Here is a 23,972-nt window from a genome sequence, read left to right as displayed (position 1 = left end):
ATTATGCGACTTGTTGTCTGTTGAAATACGCAGTTACATATGAGTTACTTGATGATAAGCAACGATTCAAGTTTGGGGTTGTGATGACAGTCCGTCATTGCATATATTTAGTTGAAGAAACAGAGCAAAATAAGTGAAAGTCGGGCAAATATGAGAAGGAATGACCAAAGAATGAGGTAAAAATAGCTAAATGCGTAAATTGAGGACTTAGTGAAATTTTGAGTGAAAAAGGAGCAAAAAAGAGTGAAGCTTCGAAAATAATCACATCCATCATCACGCAGCATCACGCACACGATAGGGCATTAAAAGCTGCATCGTGCGTGATGCAGGGTATCTTGCACACGATGGTCACTTTTCGGGGCCTTTTCCTGACATATTATGGTACATTCCGACGCCTTTAAAAGAGGAAGTTCCGCACTTTTACAAGGGGATACAAAATTTGGCATTGGGAGCACGGTTTTACAACATCAAGGGTGATTTTGAGAGCATTGGAAGTCATTGGAGGCTAATCCTTCAAGGGAATTCATATGCTCTTCTTCTTTATTCAATTGCTATTGTAATTTTGACTATGAGTAACTAAACATCTATAGGTTAGGTTGTGTGATGATGAACCTTATTCAATTTTATTGGTATTATATGTTGGTTTGAATTTGTATAAATTCTTTGAATTATAATCTTATTTAGTTATTTCTTAATCTTAATGCTTTTTATTTGAGATACTCTGTTAATCTGATATTGGACACATAAGGATTACTGACCCTTAGCCTATGTGTTGGACCTAGGGAAACTGTTCTACTTATGCTGGTTTAATAGGGATATGAGATCCCGAGTAGTGACCTAGAGAATTAACGTTATGTACATCGCCTAATCCTACTTACATTGGCAAACTGGGGATAGAAAGCTCTGAGTAATGGTTAGTGAGTTATTTTGTGAGGGATCAACTATAATGGTTTTGTTAGTTTTCCGTGAGATTATAAGGATTAGACCATTCATACAAGGCATCATACATCAACAAGAGAGGATAAGGGGATTCTAATACACAACCTAACCGTCTTAATAATTATGTTTTAAACTTGTAATTTGTTTTTTCCGTTCTAAAATCGGAAACCCCCCATTTACTGTTTTTCCTTTATATTGCACAATCATTGGCTTGTTCGAACGTAGTCCCTATGGATTCAATCTTTTATTACTGCGACACTATCAATATACTTTCTAAGAAGCCATCAAAGAGGTATGTATTGAAACACCTTCTTGTGATGATAATGCTCAAAATGCTATAAATATTCTACTTGGTGAATGTAAAACTCTGTACAGAATGGTGTCATCTCAAAAGAAACAAATTTCATCCCTTGAAGAATAAGTTGACACCATGCAAAAAGAATTTGTCATTGAAAAGGAAAATTATTTTGAAAAAGAAAAAAATAGTATTATATGCAAAGAGTGTGAATTACTTTCCTTCCAAATTTTCCAATTGAAAATAGTTTTAGAAATATATGAAAAAGAACAAAGTGGATTGGATGATGTTCTTAGCCATCAAAGATACTCCAATGATAAAAGTTGACTTAGTTACTCTAAATTTCATAAACCAAATTCTAGCAAAACTATCTTTGTTAAGGCTAGTGATCAACCAATACAAGAGAAAGTGAACAAAGTGCATCATGTGCATCTTCATCCTAAGAAGAGGGATATTCAAAAGAAAAATTATGTTCCTAGATATAAGAGTAACTTTATTCATACATGCTTTTATTGTGGTATAGTTGGTCACACACCTAATTCTTGCTATGTAAGGAACTTTGGTGGTGCAAGTGAGTATTATGTGTGGGTTAAGAAAGGTACTGATTATGAAGGACCTAAAGTACATTTGGTACCGAACAAAACTTAATTTGTTTTGTATGTTTGCTTGAAGACCACTTAAAATATTTGGTATCTTGATAGTGGTTGTTCTAAGCATATGACGGGAGAAATCAACAAATTTTCAAATCTAGTACTTAAAGCTAAGGAATATGTCACTTATGGAGACAACAACAAAGGAACAATTATTGGCATATGAAAAGTTGGAGCACCACCTTTCACATCCATTGAAGATGTTCTTTATGCTGAAGGAAGAAAGCACAATCTTCTTAGCATAAGCCAACTTTATGACAAAGGCTTCAAGATCAAGTTCACCAAGGATGAATGGTTGATTGAAGATGAAACCACTCATGAGGTAAAACTCAAAGGTAAAAGGTTTAATAATATTTTTATGATTTTCTTAGATGATTTATCTTTGAAAGTAAAATGTCTAATGGTAAACAACAATGACTCATGGCTATGGCATAGAAGAGTTGCTCATATTCATATGGGATATTTAAACAAACTAGTCAAGCATGATCTTGTTATTGGTGTACCTAAGATAAAGTTTGTCAAAGATAAATTATGTGAGGCTTGTCAAAAGGGAAAACAAGCCAAATTAACTTTCAAACCCAAAAATGTGGTGTCTACTTCAAGGCCACTATAATTGTTGCATATGGACTTTTTTGGTCCATCAAGAACGAGAAGCTTCAGAGGTAATGCATATGTTTTAGTTATTGCTGATAATTTTTCTAGATATTCATAGATATTCTTTTTAGTGCATAAAATTGATGCATCCAAGGCGTTCAAGAAGTATGCACATCAAATTCAAAATGAAAAAATCACAAAAAATTGTCTCCATAAGAAACGATTATGGTGGAGAGTTTCAAAATACTCCTTTTGAAGTGTTTTATGAAAAGCGTGGGATCTTTTATAATTTTTCAGCACCAAAGACTCCACAACAATATGGAGTGGTGGAAAGAAAAAAACTATCTCTAGTAGAACTTGAAAGAACAATGCTTAGTGATTCAAATCTACCAAAATAATTTTGGTCGGATGCGGTAAACACGACATGCTATGTAAGTAATTGAGTAATTATAAGACCAATAACTCCATATGAACTCTTCAAAGAAGGAAAATCAAACATTGCTCACTTTCATATATTTGGATGAAAATGTTTTGTCCTCAACAATGAGAAAGACAATATGTTTTTGTGAAGTTTCTCTAATTTTTTAATCATTTTCTACTTTCTCTATTTTTTTACCTTTCAATTATATTTATCCTTTCTTTTTGATAGTGACAAATGGAGAGAAAATATTATATATTTGTATATGCTTGTGATCTAACATTTTAGTGAGAAAGAGATGGAAGATAAGAAGTAAAATTATGTTTTCCGCTGAATTCCTTCTATTTATAATGTCATTGCAAATTATCTTTATGTCATTCATTAACAAAATGTGATATTACATGTATGCCCTCATTTCGTAATGAAACTCGTAATTCATTCTTTGCTCTAAATTCATGATTAATGATTTTCCATAAACCTATATTAGTCTAATTTGAGTCCAAATATCATATAATCTTTTAAAAATAACTAAAATGCTCTTTAAGGTAAAATGATCATTTTACCTTCCCTTGAATTAGTCGAAACAATTCTTGTAAAATTACTCAATTACCTTTATATGATAAAAAATTTCATTTTATCTTTTATCAATTTATTTTTAATAATTTATGAAATAAATAAAGTTTCAATTATTTGGTAAGGATATTATACCTGACACCTTCACGTATTTTTAAAATGTCAATTGTGGCCTTCTCAAAAGTTTACCTCTTACAAATTTTTCATGTTTTTGGTTTTTAAATTACTCTCCAAGTATCATTAAAAAAAACTCGATAGTTTTAGGAAATATCATGTAGAAAGCATAACACTTTGAAAAATTGTTCGTATTAAACCAAAAATTTAAGGTAAATGTAACTTTCAATACATGTTTATATCATTTTTAAAATTCGATGCGTATTTACATGGACACTGGATTTCTATAAAATCTAGTGCATCAAATTTTTTTAACACCCTTAAAAATCTGATAGGCTAACCTTTTTTATGGCCGAGACTGCACATACATTTTTGTATGGTCGACAATAAACTTATATAAATATGCTTCTTGTGATGTTAGAAAATCATTAAAAAGAAAAAATATGGAATGAAGATATTTTCTTATGTCATCACTCTATAAAAGCAAATAATAAATGGATGTCGATGGTGAGTGAATATCACACTAGAGACAGCAAATTAGTGTCGTCCACTTAACAAATGGGTGTAAGGTATTTATACATATCATTCTCATAAATAGAAGATAACATGACCAAGGTACCATGTCGATACTGTCAGGTTGGAAGGCTCAACCCATCAATTGTGTCGTGCTTGTGCAACACCATATGATCGAACACCTCAGCACGTGTCCCTTTATCAATATGATCAGGCACCTCATCATGTGCCTCATCATCACCGCCTTTGGAATGCCTCCTTTACCTTCTTTACGACAAATGGTTTGTGGTTCATGGATCTCTTTGCCCCCTATAGTGAGAAGTGATGGGAGCTATTCTACTTTTCCTAGTAGGCGAAGAACCATCACCAACATCATTTGCATCATCGACGTATCTCTCTGCAGCAGCAGTGACAAACTTGTTACTCAAGCTGATGTTACCATTTCTTCCTCTTTATCTCATTAATAAACAAACAAATAAAGTTATTAGTAATTAAAAAAAGCCTACCATATTTTAAAAAAATTGGGTGCCACCCTACATATACAAATTAAATCGTAAAGTTCAGTGCCAATCTAAATGCTATATCGAATTTTTTAAAATTGTTGGTATCAACTTTGCATTTAAATTGGATATTATATATAATTTGGCAGAAGTCCATGCATTTATTTTGGATTTTCTAAAACTTAATGTTACCCCACATATTACATCGAATTGATCAAACATTTGGTGAAAACTAACCCTTTTTATACATGATATATTACAAATTCGATATGAATGCATATGATTATTGCATTTGTATTTAGTGTGTCAAACCTTTGACCATTAAAGCTATACAAAAATAGACTTACTAGTAAATATTTGTCTTAGTCTATAGAAGTTTGAAACTTACAAAAGATTTTAAAAATCTAGATATCCTAATTATGTTTGACCGTTTTATTTTATTTTTACGAAATTATTCATAATATTCATCGGGTTACTACTCCTTTTGATATCAATAAGGAATTTTTCTTTTAAGATTCTTTAGGATTCCAACATTTCCAGTAACATTCTTTTCTTTGGTTGGAGATTTTTTTCTTGAAAGATTGCAAACACGGGACGAATTGGCTAAGCGTGGTATTTTATTGGGGCAACATAACTTGACGTGCTCACTTTGTTTTTGGCCGGAGGAATCTCATATTCATCTTTTTCTTCTTTGTCTGGTAGCTGGTTCAGTTTGAAGAACCATCTTGGATTGACTGAATTTGAATTCAAATGTACTTTTTGATAATTTAGAAGACCACTTGTTGCATTTTGTTGATCAGGTTAAAGGGAGTTTGTCCAAAAGGCTAAAACTTCTCTTTTGGTTATCCCTTGTTTATGTTTCAAAGGAGGCGTTAAAGGTGTAATGAATATTGTGTTGCTTTCTAAAAACCTCTCTCAGAGTTGGTTATGTGCAAGAGCCAAATGGTCTTTGTCGATAAGTAGATTTGCTTGGTTCTCTTGTCCGTTATCTACTTTAATGCTTGATTTAATAGATCCTTTTTGCCTAGAAAAAAACATGTTCATTTCATTAATGGGTGTGGGCGACTAAGTGTAGCTATAGAAGTGTGAGATAGATTTCTCTGAGGTAGTATTCAAATGAGTTTTTATACTTGTCACTCCTAAAATTTGATCTGACATTCCATAATTTTTATATTATCTTTAATAAAATTTTAGAAAAAAATACGCACGAAAAAATTCAAAAGTTTAAAATTCGATATAAATTGAAATATGGTCATAGTGTATCTAAAAAGTCTTATATGCATTTTGTACTGATTTTTTCAAGAATAAATAAATTTAACATGCTAGATTTTTTGATGAATATTATTTTTTGATAATTTTCTAGATTTTAAAAAAAATTAATAGTTCATATTCAATAGGGAAAAAAATTAACACTACTAAATTTTTTGAAAAACTATCGGATTTATTGAAATGTTTTTGTAGTTCTTTTACATTTTTCAAAAAATGTCAGAAAATTATAAAACATTTCGAAAAATTCGATAATGTTAAAACAAATTTTCATATCGGTCCTATAGGTAATTTCAAAAATCTGAAAAACTATAAAATATTTTGAAATTTTTGATACTTTAAAAGAAAATTTTAATATTTAATATTTTTTTATAATATCTAATATTTCTTCATATAAATGGAAAAAAAAACTGGTATTCTTTTAAAAAATCCTTTTATTTTCTAAATCCAGAACTATTAAGTATAGTATAACAGGCAAGGGGTGTCGGATAAAATTTTGAGAGTGACAAAATAAAAACTCAATTCAAAATAATATTATAACAATGGGCCAAAACCAGGCCTAAATATAACAACCAAAAAATATTTAAACCATGAAACTCACCATTAACACTTTTCGCACCCCTATACCATTTTAAAATTGAGCATCCACCCCATCCACTCAAAAACTTCATGCCAAAATTTTACCTCAAAACTACATAATAAATACAGTTAAATATTTGAATGCAATTGAATAGCATACTCAAAACAATCTAATACCGTGATCATCAACAAAAATTATACCATGCATTGTTAATTGGTAAGGCTAATTCCTCTTAATTAAAATTTTGTAAATCCTCTTAAATAAAAAATGTTAACTTGTCAAGTGTTCATTGTATTGTGTTGTGTTGAAGTTGCATTCGTGATTTTTAGAGTTTCTTTTGAGAAACGTTACAACGTACCAAAGATAGGTCAAAATACTAAAAAGGAGAGGAATCTTGTCGTGCATGGCTGCATGATATACCCATCCTTTTTCCCTTATTCCCTTATTTATACAATATGAATTTTGTGAAGAAACATACCATGTGTAGAAACATGCAAGCTTTGTTACACAAATAAAAAGATATAATAAAAGTAAGAAGAAGAAAAACAAATGAGTTGAATAAAATATGTACGATTTAGATTTCAAGATCTGGATGGTTTCTACTCATTATTAACAGTACATGGATTCTGTTTTTTGTCACATTTTTTTAAATTACCTTGACTTCCTTTAGATCAGTATAAAATAACATGAGCTTTCATATTAATTAATTTTTAAAGTTGTATCTAATTAATGATAGTTGAAATGTAGTTATTTTAATATAAAGTTGATGGCGATGGTTGAATAATATTGTGGAAAGTGAAAACAGATAGATAGGAATTTAAAGTGGGAAATAGGGGTGATGATTTGATGAGGGATAGTTAGGTGTGTCTTGCACATGTGCTTCTAGATCTCGCATAAGAAATGAAATGAACCCACTCACTCACTCATGCTATCTTTTTCTTTTTTATTGATAAAAATATGTGTGTTTTATTTCGGTGTTGGGGTTCACCATTAACCTTTGTGTGCCTTTTTTTGAACGTGTGTTTATATTGCACGTCATCTCATATACAAATTTTTGGTGTGAAGGTTGTAATGATAAGTCCTCTCTTGTGAGTATTTGAAATGAATTGTTGTTAGTTAGATGTGTCCATGCTCTGCCCAAATATAGTAAACCATCTTTAAAAGTGTCACAAGTTATAAATTTCTTTTTAATATCTGTGAATTATTAATGAATTTTTTATATACTATTTATTTTTTTCCTTCTTTCCTAAGATTCATTTGATATGCATAATAAGATAAAGAGTTTGATAAAAAAAAATATATAATGGACAACGATATCATAAATATTATAATGTGAACATAAGATTGATAGCGTGTTGATGTGAAATTCTCTATGTAACAACGATGTGAGTCTTCAGTATAGTGAAATGGGGGGCGTATGTAGGATTAATACTTTAACGTCCAAGTTAGCGAGATCAGAATAATATAACTTTGTAAGAGTGGAAGAATTGTACCCGTTATGACACGGAACCAAAATTAAAAATAGTTGTGGTTAAATATGCTCTCGGTTGATGCGGTGTGGATCGCGGGAGGTTGTTGGATTCGATATGATGGTTGAAGATGAACAAGTGTCTGGCTCTGGTGTGCATCTTTATGTCAGGATCAATCTTCAGACCAATGACGTCCAAATCCTGACCATCTTTGAGAAAAAACTTCCTTGCAAAAAGGAACATAAATGTTAAAGACCAATACCTACATGCTGACACCAAATGATATGGTGACATGCCTTCTTTTTTAAGAGTAGTTGATTAACGAAGATTTGATGAAATTTTTTGATGTTCCTTTGGTCTGGCAGGGACAGGGGTACTTATAAACACTTAGACACTCAAGTTAGTGATAATAGAAATTGCAAGATTTTAGAATTAAAAATATGTGTACCCGGATTTGAGACTTTCGTTAGACTTTATAGTGAGGTCCTATGGTTTGAAAGGGATATTTGTCTCATATGCCAAATGTTTCTACACTACGTGTGACCTTTGTATTCGAAAGTTGACTTATCCCGTGAAGTAGTTGGGCTTGCTATTCCTTTTGGACCATCTCTTTATTTGATCCATAGTGGATTGAGTATCTGTCTAATACGGAATAAGTAAAGATGTGTTGGTAGATGAAAGAAAAATATTAGACTAGGAGTTTGATGCTACAATCAATCTTAACATTGCAGTGGTTAGATTAGGATCCACTAAAATGAAGATTTTGAGGCACAATAAATTACAAACTAATTAAGTAAATATAAAAAGGATATACAACCTTCTATAATGTTAAACAATTATAAAAGTGTTGTTTGATATATATTTGAGGTGGAAGCTTAGTAGTAAGGGCATAATTTGAGGACATTGAGTTTGAATACACTTGAGGTGCTTGATATAACAATTAATGTAGTTGGAGATTTATGTACATTTTGTATTACTTAATAAATCATAATTTGTAAAATTTTACGAGGATCTAACTAATTCAAGTTAATTAAAATTAAAAAAAATACTCTAGAGCTAATGTCATTTCCTCATAAAAGAAGTTCAACTTATGCAAATTGAATTTACAAGATCGAGATGCAATCCTATGTTGAAATTGGTACAAAGATATACTTGTGGCAAAAAAAACTTCTTATAAGAAATTGGTCTAGACTTTGGTGACATATTTACTCTAACTGCAAGAATTAAGATAATGATACTTGTAGTTTTTATGGATTGTTATAAAGGATGAAGATATCTCAATTAGATGTGAATTTTACATCCCTAAATGGAGTATTGAATGAATAGCTATATGATGACACTCTGTCATTCTATGATTTCGTTCGAAGAAATGGATCAAAACAAGTTAAAGAGCAGCAAAAATGAAGAATAAAGATCTAAGAAAGAGGAAAAAATAGCTAAGTGTGGAGAAATAGAGACTTAGTCAAAATCAGGTGAAATAAGGAGCAGAAGCGTGTAGCTACTGGAATAATCACGCGCAACATCACGCGCACGATAGGGAAGTAAAAGTTACATCGTATGCAATAGAGAAATAAAATTACATCGCACGTACGACGCAGATCATCACGCGCATGATGACCCCTTTTTTGGGCTTTTCTGGAGCGTTCTAATCCATTATGAATGCTTTTTAAGAGGAATGATGGTACTTTTTTAAGGGTTACAAATTTTTACATCAAAAGTGACGATTTGCAGCACTATAAGTCATATTTGGAGAGCATAAGCCATTGGAGGTCAATTCTTCAAGGGAGGTCTTATGCAAATCTCTTATTCTTATTTTGGTATTGTAATTTGAATCATGAGTAGCTAATTCTCTCTAGGTTAGAATGTGTTTGATGAACCTATTTTGATATTGTTAGAACATATGTTTGATTTGATATTGCATGAGTAATTTAATCTATAATTATATTCAATTGTACCTTGTTCTTAATGATTTTTTATGTGAGATACTCTTTTGATCTGATTTTGGGAACATAGGGAATACTGACCATTTGTCTATGTATTGGACCTAGGGCAATTGTTATGCTTACGCTAGTTGAATAGGGATAGGAGACCCTGAGTAGTGGCTTGGGAATTAACGCTTTGTTGCATTGCCTAATCATGCTTACGTTGGTGGACTAGGGATGGAAAACTCATAGTATTGATTTGTGAGCTATACTGCAAGGGATTGGCTATAACGGTTTTGTTAGCTCACTGTGGGATTATAGTGCCATTATTATTCATGTATTGCATCAAACATCAACAATAGATAAATAAGGGATTCTATACACAACCTGACCGCTTTCTTCTTATTGTCAAACAACTTTATTTTCTTTTTGCATTCAAACTCGAAACCCCCTCCCCCCCCCCCCAATTTAATCATTTTTTACGCATTGCATAATATATCTTGTTAAATAGCAGTCCATGCGAATTCGATCTTATTTTATTACTGCAACATTATCAGTACACTTGCCGAGAAGTCATCAAGTTTTTGGCGTCGTTGTCGGGGACTATTGATAATTTCAACAAGGCAACGTTTGTTTATTTCGTTTTTGGTGTTTGTTTTTATTTTCATTAATTACCGTACTTCTGGGTTATTTCTTGTTTGTGTATGTGCATCCCAGGATCGACATTAACACCGTTTGATCCATAAATTGAAAGAACTTCACATGTTATCATGAGATAAGTTAGAGAAGCAACTCTAGCTCAAAGGATCTTAGTCAAAGACAATCCACTAATCTCTTCAGATGCTGAAGAAGAGATCACCATGGCAGTTGTACCACTACCCACTATGGGAGATTATTGTAAAAGGACCAACGAAGGACATGTTTCTAGAGGGTTTGTACCGGAAACCCATCTAACTTTGATATAAAAAATTATGTGCTTTCAGGTCTAAGAGACAATCCGTTCGACGAGAATCCAATTAGAGATCCATGGAAAATGTCGCTCGCTTCTATGAAATAGCTTTGATGTGTAGACCAACCGACATCATGGAAGACCAAGTCAAGTTAAGGTTGTTTGGGTTCTTGCTAATTGGAAGGGATAAAAATTGGTTAGCTTGTCTTTCAAATGGAATTATTTAGACATGGAAAGAGTTGGAGGATAAATTCTTAGAGAGATTTTTCACCACCACTCAGTTTTCTGAGCAAAATGAAAAAATTACAAATTTTGAGCAGTTGGAAACTAAATCGTTATATGACTCATGAGAAAGGTTTAAACTTGTATTGTGTAGGTGCCCGAGTCATAATATGAACAATATGGAGCAATGCAAATTTTCATCAAAAGTCTCAAGAGTCATACATGCAAGTGAAGAGGCTCAATTTGATAATTTATAGAGAAATAACCCTTATTCCAAAACCTACAATCTCAGATGGAAAGATCATCCAAAATTCAGATGGAGCAATAACCAAAATTCAGGTGCAAATCAAGGGACTCAGCAAAGTCAACAAGCTCATATCTAAAGGAAATTGTCTCAACTGGAAGAGGCCCTGCAAAACTTCATACAAGCAACTTATAATAGCTTTGCTCAGGTAAACAAACAACATGAAACAATGAGCAAGAATCATGATGCATCCATAAAGAATTTGGAGGTACAAATTGATTCGCTATCTAGATAAATAACTGCCTTACATGGATCAAGTAGAGGATTTATAAGTAAAATAGTAGATAATCCTAAAAATGAGTCTTGTAAGGTTGTGGAAGAGGATTTTATGGAAAAGGAAGAGGTGAGAATTGAAAGAGAGGAAAGTAAAAAATCAGGTTGACCAAGAGGAGAGAGGATTCACCACTGAACAATTAATATATAAACACTCCCCTTGGAGAAGAACTAAGAAGTAGATTCTTAATGATCCTAATCAAGAACTACCTAGTTATATCAAAGTTCCTTATACCATAATAAAAAAGAAATTGTTACATGAAGATGAAACAGGGTTTGTTCGCGAAGTTTAAAGAGATGTTTGCTACACTTCAGGTAAGTTTTTCATTTCATAAAGTTTTAAAATTAATGCCTAAGTTTTCTAAATTTATGAAGGTATTTTTAAAGAGTACAAAACAGAAGTTGGTCAAAGAACAGGTAAACATGACCGAGAAAGACGAGACGATAATGCCTCCAACATTGCCACCAAAACTGAAGGATCCAGGTAAGTTCACAATCGCTTGTACCATTGGTGGAGTAAAGATCCCACGTGCTTTATGTGATTTAGGATCAAGTATTAATGTAATGCCACTGAATAAGGTTAAGGATTTGAACTTGGGAGAGATCATGCCGAGTAATATGACTCTCACTTTGGTTGATTTATCTATTACTCATCTGCTTGGTATCTTACAAGATGTGATAGTACATGTTGATGGTTTAGTTTTTCCTGCAGATTTTGTGGTGATTGATATGAAATAAGATTCAGGAAGGCCAATTATTCTCGTACCCCCATTCTTGGCAACCAGGAAGGCGTTAATAGATGTGAAAATTGGTGAACTTAGCTTGATATTCAACAAAAGAGGTTTTTGATGTGTATGAATGGACACCACATGTAGAGGATTTGGAGACATGATACCGATTTGAAGAAAAAGGTAACAAAGTTCACAAAGGAGAAAGTGAACATGAATTGACCGGTGTGAGGGTATCCCTTGCGCCTGACGTGCCTTAGGCACGGACCGTCAAGCTAATGACGAAAAAGAAGCGCTTGATGGGAGGAAAGCCATCAATAAGTATTTAGTTTATTTTTAAGTTAATTTTGATTTTTAAACATGTCCAATTTGTGTGTTATGTTTCTAGAAAAGTAAGTAGATGAAAGAATATAAAGGAAAAGGAAAGAAGAAAAGAGAACAAAGGAGAAGAAAAGAAGAAGAAAAAAAGGAAGAAAAAGCTTAAGCCCCTAGAATAATCATGCAGGATATCACGCGCGTGATAGGGCTCCGTCACACGTGCTATGTATGCTTAATGCGTGTGATAAAGACGTTAGGGATAATCTGAATATTGTTAGCATCTCACATGATTTAAGCATAACGCACACAATACAGATGTTACAGAGAGACATTGGGGAGACCGTTACCATTGTACGCGTGATAGATGTATAATATGCGTGATGGCAATGGATATGTAGCATATAAATAGAGATTTGGGAAATCTCTTTTCCCATCATTCTTTTTCTTCTCATTCTGCTTCTGACAAACTCATATGAGCCTACTTTCTGCTTAATTCTTTTTCTTTGTGTAGTATTATGTTGTGTTATTGTAGGTACAAATGGCTTTAAAAAGAGGAAGATTTACAAGAGGTTCATCCTCAAGAGTTTCCCCGGATCCAAATGCTCTTACCTTCCCCCAACCTCAAATTTCTTTTCGAGGCTCGTGCTGAAAAGTACCTCAAATTAGTGGATTACCATATTGTAGGGTAGAAGGCATTTGCTTGCAAAGATCTTCAAGGTTTTGGAGAAGTAGTGGAGGTACTGCAACAAAGCCATTGGGTATGTTTCAACAATTTGATTCGTGAAGCAAACAAAAACATAGGCCTAGAATTTTATGCAAATGCAACATTTGGTGAGGTAGGCACCTACACTTATTATGTGCGATGTAAGTATGTTGATTATTCTCCTAGTGCTATTAATTCTCTTTTTAACTTGCAACATGCCCTTGTATGTGCTCTTAGGAACTATAAAAGTGAGCACAGAGTAACAAATGAGGCAATGGCCCAAGATATGATAGAAGCTTTTTATAGGCCAGGGGGAAAATGGGTGGTTGAGCGTGGCTTAGTGTTGTGACTCAAAACTACAAAGTTTCGTCAAATTCTGAGGGCTTGGGCCTCATTTTTTGTACAGTCTTTAGAAGCCGCGTTTAACTAATCACAATTTATTGTGAAGCAAAGTTTAAGACTTTTAGATCTTTTGAGGGGGGACAATATTGATTTGGGGCGTTTAATTTCTGAAAATATAAAATACATGGCTAACGCTGCACAAAGAGCTTGTGGGAACTTTTGTGATATTAATGAACTATGCAGGAGAGTAGGTGTGCTCGTGTACCCCGATGATGAAATGATCAATCCAAAAGCACCTCTCAACGCTTTAGCTATAAGGAGCCTGGAACATATGCATCATGCAGAAGCTTCTCATCATGATCCATAGGAAAACCCAGCAGGAAATGACAAAGGATTCTACCAACTGCAAGTGCAACACCAACCAGAGCAAATGCAAGGTCAATAAGCTTTAGAGTTTCAATGAAGAATGAAAGCTCATGCAGTGGAGGTTACGAGGTGGATAACAGAAGTTTCACCCACTTTGTATGTTGAACCTCTGAGATTCACTCTTGTATTCTGAGACTTTTACAACCAACAAAAAAACCATATGATGGCTCAGAGCTTAAGAGCGCGGTTTGCAATAGCTGAAGAGATGGAGAATTACTTCACCAATCAAGAGCAATAACAACCAAGAAGGAGACACCATATGCGAGCATAATGGAATAGGTAGAATAACAATTTCAACAACACGATGAATGACATGCATATCTTTTCTGCAATGCTAACATATGAAAAGACATGTAGTTTATTTTTATTTCTTAAATGACTTTCTTTTTATTTTTTAAATGTATACCTAGAGAATAGTAATAGCAACTATAAGTACTCTTCCCCCAATGTATTAATCAGAATATTGTCTTTAACTAACAAGTTTGTAGTTGTTGTTTCTTTCAAATGTACAAAGTTTGCAACTATAGCATTGAACAAATGCACCAAAAGGAAACTTGATCATCAGGAAAGCAACTTACAACTTGAAGGCAAAGGATGAGAAAAGAATAAAAGGACTTGTAATCAACCTTTAGATACCTTAACTAGTAAGTTTTGAGCCAAATAAATTTAAGTTTTTACTATTCTTTTTTGTTGAGTGTATCCATACATTATTGTTTTATTAGGTTTAAACTATTCCTCTCAAATTTGTCTAGTTTGATTCACATACACTGAGGTAGTTATTTTCTTTAACTTTAAACATTTTAAAACCACCCTGTAGTAATAGGTACATTCGTTTCTAACCACTTTGAGTCTAACCTTTATTTTGGTGACTTAGCCTTAATTATTAGCCAGATGAATTCAGAGATCTTATATTTCCACCCTCTCTTTGGAATTAGGTAGAATTGTAGTTCTTAAGTACTATGAAAAAGATTAAATTTGGGTTTGGGATACTAGAGAGAAATGGTCAAAAATTCAAAATTTTGAGAAAATAAGAAGTGGAAAAAAGAAGTTTCTTCAAAAAAATTATTAAAAGAATGCAAAATGCATATTAAGGACCATAATTGGAATATCTCTAGTACCATAAAAAAGGAACGAATGAGTATGATAATAGAAGGAGAACTAGACACCTAACTCCAAAGGTTTAAACCTATTTTCCCAAAACTATCATACCAAAGTATAAGTCAAGATACAACCGAAAAAGACCTCAAATATGTGTGTTTTGATTTCTTTGATGAATTATATTAGAGCATGATCAAACTCAGTATAGACTATTTTGCATGTTGATTGAAAGACTATCTTATCCATTGAGTGGATCAAGGTGAGATGAGAGACAAGTTGAGTACTTGTCAAAATTTGAGGATGTTTTTTGAATTTGCCGGATGGAAGTTGGAAGCTAGAATGATGGCCGAGTAAAGAAAAGTTATATGGTGATGTTCAATTGTTATTGTGCAACTTGTTTTCTGTTTGGAATTGGCAGTGCATGCAAGTTACTCGAGGACAAGTAATAATTCAAATTTAGGGTTGTGATGACACTCTGCCATTGCATGATTTCGGTCAAAGAAACAGATCAAAACAAGTTAAAGAGGAGAAAAAAATGAAGAATAAAGGCCAAAGAAAGAGGAAAAAATAGCTAAGTTCCTGAGATAACATTTCCTCCAAAAACATATGTTCTCACCTGGTGATTATCAGCTGAGTTCCATTGCACAATCCTAAAGAATTATCAATAATTTTAAATTTCAACTTGTGGTTTGGAAGTCTATAAGTATTAATTATGTTCAAGAATTCTAGTGTGTGATGTCGTCTACTACATCGACCTCGGAGTTGGATGAATACAGACTATTATAGCTCAAATATGTTTTTCTTTGTCCGAAAATAAATCCAACACATAATCATTAATCATATAAACAATGTAAGTTTTGGGAGATAATGTAGCTCTACTTTAGAAAAAATATACCTCACTAATATCATCTAAAATATAAGGATATATGCTTTCAATAATTATTGCAAGAGGATTGTTATTTGTTGAAACAGGAAAGTCGTGTGGGATATCACATGTAATATCCCTATCATTGGAATCTCAAAATAACCATTGATTACATCATTTATTGAAAATGTCTTCACAAAGGATAAGCAAAACTTATCATCCGAATATGACATGTTATGGTAGAAATTGAACACCCACTATCCGAAGAAGAAAAAATGATGATGAACTTGTAGATTTTTTCAACATAAATATTATTGGTATGTCATGAGAAGAAGACAAAATTGAGGCCCCAAACCTATATCTTAATGTTATTCCAAATCGGCTTGGGATAATGTATGTTAATGTCACCCAAGCACCAAAACATATGTTATAGAAATCACACAACAAATACCAACCTCTAGTAAAAAAACATACTTCCAACATAAATTCTCTATCAATATCTTGAATTAATTCTCATGTATCAATCAATGTAACAAAGCGACTTATCTTATGATCAAAATTTGAGACAAACATCCTAGACAATCTCCCATATTCCTGTAATAGAACATTTAAATCTGACAATGAAAAGTTGAATATAAATATTGTTCCAAATTTTAAAAATTAGATATTTGATATGTGAAATCCAAAAATAATATAATTAAAACTAATTAAATTGATATGAGAATTCATGTAGTATGTTCTAAACTCCATGTTGACTGAAATAATATGATCATGGCCATCACATATTGGACATGAATCCAAAGATTTTGAAACACAATAAACATTTCATATATAAGTTAGATGCAATATGTATGAGATAACACCAGAAAATTAGCAAACTATAATACCAATGAATGAGGTTTTGAAATCAAACCTCCAAGGCATTGAAGTGCAAGAGTTTATTCAACACTGGAAGTAGACATGATGAACAAACAAAAGCTTTATGCACAAATTGAATATGAAACGAAATTCAATTTTGGTCAGAACAACTACAACGATTTTATGTTCAAGAGATAACATGGGAGATGTGATTTCACTATCTATAACAATATTGAATTTTGAGCTTATAAAGTTGCAACATTGGAAACAAACAATTTTGAATTGAAAGATTAAAACATGGAAAAACTAAAAGACGAAAAAAGTTTATTAGTATCCACTTTGTTGAGCTCGAAAAGCACATAATGTTATTTCAATGAAGTCATTAATTATCTCAATGCATTAAGTATCATAATTATGACATATTTAAGTGTAGGGTTGTTTTTAAAATCTTGAATGGCGTGTTTATATGAGTTTTGAAAATTGAACCTTATTAATTATATTTTTTTTGAAAATATGTAGACCCAATTGGAATGCACAATGCCTATCCTAGAGTTCAAAATTATGTGTCAATGTAGTTAAGATATATTCGTACTGAAAATTAAATCTTATTAATTACATACATAAAAAAATATGCATATCATATTGGATGACAATATCTATCCTCGAATTGTGTACATACAATATTAAGTAGTAAATTTATGTATGATTGTTTGTGAATATCAATGTATTTTATTGTGCAACTATGCGGTAAATCCATTAACATACTCATCCATTCGTAAGACAAAACCATTAAATTATACACTGTATTTATACTTACTTAGCTCTCAACCATCCTTGTAGGAGGTGTTAATTCATCCCCCAATGATTAAACATGCAAAATTCAAGTGCAAGAGTTGCTTCAACGTTGGAGGTTGACATGACGAACAGACAAAATTTGTGTATACAAATTGAATATGAAACAAAATATGATTTTGGTCATATCAACTACAATGACTTTATATATAAGAGATAAGAGGATATATGTGATTTCACTATCTATAACAATATAATATTTCAGCTTATAAAATTGTAACATTGAAAATATATAATTTGGAGTTGAATGATTAAGACATGGAAATAGTCTAAGACGACAAAATTGATTAGTCTTCACTTTGTTGAGCTCGAAAAACACAATATCATTCCAATAGGATCATTAGATATCTCAATGTATTAAGTATCATAATGATGACACATTTAATGTCTATTTGTTTTCAAAATCTTAATGATGTAGTTAACTTTATAAGAGTTTTCAAAATTAAACCTTATTAATTGTATTTTTTGAAAAATATGTTGATCCTATTGGAATATACAATACTTATCCTAGAGTTCAGAATTGTGTGTCAATGTAGTTAAGATATTTCTGTATTTAAAATTAAACTGCATTAGTTGCATACAAAGAAAAATTTGCATACCATATTGGATTACACAATATTTATCATCAAATTATGTAAAAACATTGTTAAGTAGTAAATTGATATAACATTTTTTGTGGACATCATTGTATTTTAAAATGCAATTATGATGCAAATCCATGAACACACTCTTCTATTCTTAAGACATAACCATTGAATTATACATTAAATTTATACTCGCTTAACTCTTAGTCGTCCTTGCATGAGATGTAAATTCAATCCCTAATGATTAAGCATGTGAAGTTAAAATGCAAGAATTCCTTCGGCGCCGGAAGTATACATGACAAATAGATAAAATTTGTGTAGACAAATTGAATATGAAACAAAATGCAATTTTATCCAGATCAATTCAACTGACTATATATATTAGAGATAACATATGAGATGCGATTCCACTACCTATAACAACATAAAACTTCGAGCTTATAAAGATGCTACATTGGAAACATGACTGAAGCAATAAGATTCTATTTCATAAGAAATCAAGTGAGCAATAGCAAATTGATGTTAAAATATTACAGATTCAAGGAGTATGTAGATGGTATTCTTACCGAGCCATGTGAGATATTGAAGTTGCAAAAAGAACATGATTGGAATGTTATCTCTAAGTAATGCTATGAATTAGAGAATTTGTTGTAAATATAATTTAAAATGTTACTTAGAGAATAACTTATATGTTAATAGTTAGATACAACAATAATTGAATTTAAATGATATACTACGAAGATGTGTCACTTGCAAATTAAAGAATCAATAAGTTTTTTATTCTATCAACCTTTTTTCTTTTACAAATCATTTTTCTTTTGTAAGGACTCATAATACCATATCAAAGTGATTGTGTGTCTTCCAACATGAATGTTAGTGTTAGTACTTAGAATATATAGACTTAATTCATCTTTTGATCCCTTAATTTAATTTATTGTTTCGCTTTGGTTTCTTAATTAACGAATATTACAATATAGTCCTTTAAAACTGTGTCGTTAGCCTAAGTAGTCCTACATGGCACTACTATTGTCTTTTTAAAATCTAACATGGTTTTTTGTTTGACATTATTTTATTTTATTAATTCACTTATTTTCATTTTTAATATATTTCATATTTTCTTAATATATTTCTTATTTTCTGCACTTATTTTCATTTATAGACATTATTTGGAACAAACTCTAATGACTCTCTAATAAAACTTGTAATCGTCACCTTCTTTCTCTTTCTCTTTCTCATTCTTTCTTCTCTTTATAATTCTTTCTTCTACTCTCTGCAACATAGTACAACATATCAAGAACTATTTTTTATTTTTTATTTTTAGAAAAACAGAACAATCGTTGGAATGTGAAATGATGTAAGTATTGTACTTGGAGCGGTGAAGAAGACTAAGATGCAACTGAGAGGTATTGAGGACGTCCGAAAAATGCACGGTGGGGGATGCATCTATATTTCCGACGTTGGTACGATTTTGTATGGCAGAGAAGGCGTTGAAAGTCATTACCGAATCTGGAAAAAAAATTATTCTCCTCTTCTTTTTTTGTATCGTTTCTTTTCAGATTTGTGATGTTGTTATTTTTTGAGTTGTGATTTGATGTGGTGGTAGTGAAACTTGGAGGTTGTATTGTATGGTGTTGGTCCGATAATGATGTCGCTTTTTATTATCTAATGTTGCTTTTTGTTGTTTGTTGCTGAGTTATTGTTGTGTTTGGTGTTGTTGTGTATGGATTTCGAGGTGAAAAGTTTTTGGATTGAGGAAAAAGGAAGAATTTATTTCTGTGAAGGTGGCCTGAGGGATTTGAGGGCGGTGGTGGTCTAAGTGTGAAAGAGGGATTTTGTTGTTTTTCGTTTTTTGCTTCTTTCAAAATGCGTGAAAGAAAGATGAATCAGAGTTTTTTATTATGTGAGTTTATGAAGAACAATGATAAATTCTTAATTTATTATGGATTTATTATGGTTCTTGATTGGTGGAAGACAATAGTGATTTTGATGGATGTAGAAAATTGTTAAGAAATATTCTGGATGGAAGAAAATTTGATAATGTGACCAAATTAAATTTCATAAAAAAAGAATTATGGGTTGGAGATGATGATAAATTGAGGAGTAATGGTAAAATTTAATTATGAAAAATATTTTGATAGAGAAATAATGAAAAATCTCATCGTTTTTTAGGTGAGGTCATATACATATATATATATATATATGTATATACAATATATATATATATATATATATATATATATATATATATATATATATATATATATATATATATATATATATATATATATATATATATATATATATATATATATATATATATATATATATATATATATATATATTGTCACTACGCGAAAAATATAAAGTCATCATCAGATTTTATTTATTCCAAAGAAAATGGAAAATATCGAGAAAACCCCAAAGAGATTGGTCGTCGCAACCATGAGCGAATTCGGAAGTCGATTATACAAGAGGAATGTATTATCACCCCTCACATCCATCGTACTCAATAGGAACCATCTAGATTGTTCTTTGCTTGATTGAGTGTCGTTATCTAAAAGTTACTTGCTAAAGACTTACATGGCGAAAATGAGTTTTTTTATTAGTGTGCTCGCCAAGGATTTAGGCCCTCGTGCTTACGTATCCTCATTCATGCAATAAGGAAGTCAGAGCCTCTAGTTCATGGTAAAAAATAATTGTTTATTGGTTGATTTTACCTTGAAAAATGATTTTCGGAATGATGCCCTAATGCGCAAAATACAATTTGATGAGTTGATGTTGTTTTTAGGTTTTTGTGTAAAGGTGGTTGATTTGAATTGCACTACTACACAGAGCGCGCAATCATAATCGTATTTTATTACTTTTTGAGTTTTGATTGAAAAAAATGTCGTTTGACGTTGGATCAAGGGTTTGTCTATTGTTTTGAAATGGTGGCGATCATAATTCCTAATGTTGGCTAACAAGCAACAACAACAAAACAAAGGAAAGCGATGAAAAAGTACACCAACGTGGGGAGGGGGATACATGAAAAATACAAGAGATATACGCGAGAAATAAAAGGTCTTGTTGTAAGGTAGCCGAAGAGAAAGCCTTGTGTGTGCATTGTGTTTTAAGCTAACAAATGGATAATGGAACCAACATGTCTTCCTATGGTAGTGCCATGAATGAAAGTCATTCTTGTAATGAAAGATTACAAGTCCTCAGAAACTTAAAGTTGTGCATAGGTCAATCACAATAGTCCAAGGTTCAATGCAAGGGGACTAAGAAGTCCTCTAAGTCTCAATCCATGTCAAGCTTAGCTCATACATAAAGTTTATTATGTCCATAATACTTCAAGCTTAGGTCTCAATGAAGATAAATTAAGTCTTTTTAGGTCTTTTCCGTTTTTGTTCATTTTAGATTAGATGACAAAGTAAAGAACAAAATAAATGAAAGAATATGGAATGAAATGGATGCTAATGTGCAAGAATTAAAATTTCACAAATTTAAATGTTATGAGTTAGAAGTTAGCATTACATAATGTAAAAGTTAGAAGTAAAATGTTAAAAAACAATCACCTAGGTATCATCTATCAACAAATCAAAGGACCCAAATATATGATTCTCCACGGGATAACCTATCATCAACTCAAAGTGTCAAAAATAATCAATGGATCATTAATCAATAAGTTTGAATTGAAGAAGATTGAATCAATTGAAGGATATTCATCTATGGATGGTTTGAGATGATGAAGATTAATCAACCAAACAATCACAAAAGATGAATAAAAAGTTGAAATAAAAAGAATTTTAAAAAATTAGTAGTTTGATGTTAATTTGCATTAAGAAAAAAATCGAATCAAGATAAAAATAATAGCATAAGAATAATAAGAGAGAAAAAAAATTGGCACCATGCTTCATCCACATCTCTACACATCATGTGCAAAGTTTCATGTCAAGAAGCAACCACTACTAGAGCTCCGACACCACTACGTCAGAGGCGGAGGAATCAGCCAGAATCAAGAAATAGCACCACTCTTCTACTCCTTTCAGCCTCCTTTATCCTAATCTCTCATCTATTATAACCAAGAGTTAACCAATTCTAAAAATTATAGCATTAAAGTCAAGAACCTCACACACAAAAACTGAAATTAAATGGAGATGAGGGAGAATCAAGCCACCAAACCTTGGGGTTTTGATTCTCCAATGCACAAGCTACATTGCGGTATCAAAAATTCAGCAAACAAAGAAGGATGAAATATCACCAATTTGCTGAAATTTGAAGGTGATGAAGATGAAGAAGACAGAGGTATGCTTCTTTGATCTTCTGCTTCTACTTTTCAATGATTTGGCTCTGAAAATATTGAATTGAATTATTGTTCTTGATGTTTATTTTCTGAATTTTGAGGCGTTAGAATGTAGGTGATTTAGCTCAATTGATAACAAACTCCAATGTGAAGCTTGCTCCAACGGTTATCTGATTTTACGTAATCAGTTACACGTCTGAAAGCTAGTGTAAAAATTATATTTTTGTCTGTGTAACCGATTATCTGATTTTGCATAATCGGTTACACACGTGAAAACTAGTGTAAAAATGTTGACTTTTGTCTGTGTAACCGACTACTTGATTTTGTGTAACCGGTTACATGCAGGAAAACATGTGTTTTTGGGATGCTGAAAGGCTTGAAAAGCATGTGTAACCGGTTATCTGATTTTGTGTAACTAGTTACATGCGTGAAAAAAGTGTTTTTTCTCCTTTTCATTATTTTGTGGCATGTTGGGACCATGACTCATTGTGTATGTTTTCTGGTATGTTTTTGCAGGTTCGATTCATGATGTGGTGTTGAACAATACTCTGACATGGTGCAGAAGCTCGAACATGAGGATAAATATTTAACTCTATTTCACAACACTTTAATACAAGAGTATAAGAGAATAAATAAAGTCAAATACAAGTTTAAAGTGTTTTTGACTGATGGATTTTGAAATGAAGAACTTGGATTCTATATATTATCTTGGACTCACTTTTCTTTCACAAAATTAAGCGATGTGAGACTTTAAAGAATTTGTATTCTATATATAGCCTTAGCCTTAGACTCCCTCTTCATTTACAAAATAAGTATATTTTCAATCAACCTTAACTATTTGTATTATTGCTTTCAAAAACAACTTGATTTAGTTATTTAAGAAAAATTAGTTACTTTAAACTCATAGTTGAAAATAGCTTTAAATATGTAATTGTTCAGGTAAACATTTCACTTTTTGATTTTAATCTTTGTATTATATTGACTTGATTTTTTTCATTGTAAATATTTTTATTTTTATTTGTCTCTATTATTGTATTTTTTTCATTATAAAATTAATTTATATTAAAACTAATTTTTATATTATACAAAATATTTGATTGTAATCTTTAAATTATTAATATTATAATACTAAAATAAAATATTATACATATTACAAGAGTAATTTGAATCTAAACTAATTTTACATTAATCAAAATAGTTTTTTATTTTCAACCAAATATTCTTTAAAAAAACTTTAAAAGATTTATGGGAAGGCTATATATAGCCTTAGTCTCTTAAATATTTACTACTTTAATAAATCATAATTTTAATTAATTTTGAATATTTCATCAT

The 23,972-nt window shown here is 31.6% G+C and overlaps 1 protein-coding gene across 1 annotated transcript; it reads left to right on the top strand.

Moving 5' to 3' along the window:
* Positions 1–11,839: 11,839 nt before the first annotated feature.
* On the top strand, positions 11,840–12,319 carry LOC127095543 (uncharacterized). The gene is made up of 2 exons (XM_051034219.1): positions 11,840–11,896; positions 11,957–12,319. Exons 1-2 carry the CDS (start codon positions 11,840–11,842, stop codon positions 12,317–12,319), a joined length of 420 nt encoding a protein of 139 aa, XP_050890176.1.
* Positions 12,320–23,972: the final 11,653 nt, after the last annotated feature.

The sequence above is a fragment of the Lathyrus oleraceus genome, chromosome 6 (genome assembly GCF_024323335.1).
Source record: "Lathyrus oleraceus cultivar Zhongwan6 chromosome 6, CAAS_Psat_ZW6_1.0, whole genome shotgun sequence".
Lineage (NCBI taxonomy): Eukaryota > Viridiplantae > Streptophyta > Magnoliopsida > Fabales > Fabaceae > Lathyrus > Lathyrus oleraceus.
This window is presented reverse-complemented; position numbering and strand designations above follow the sequence as displayed.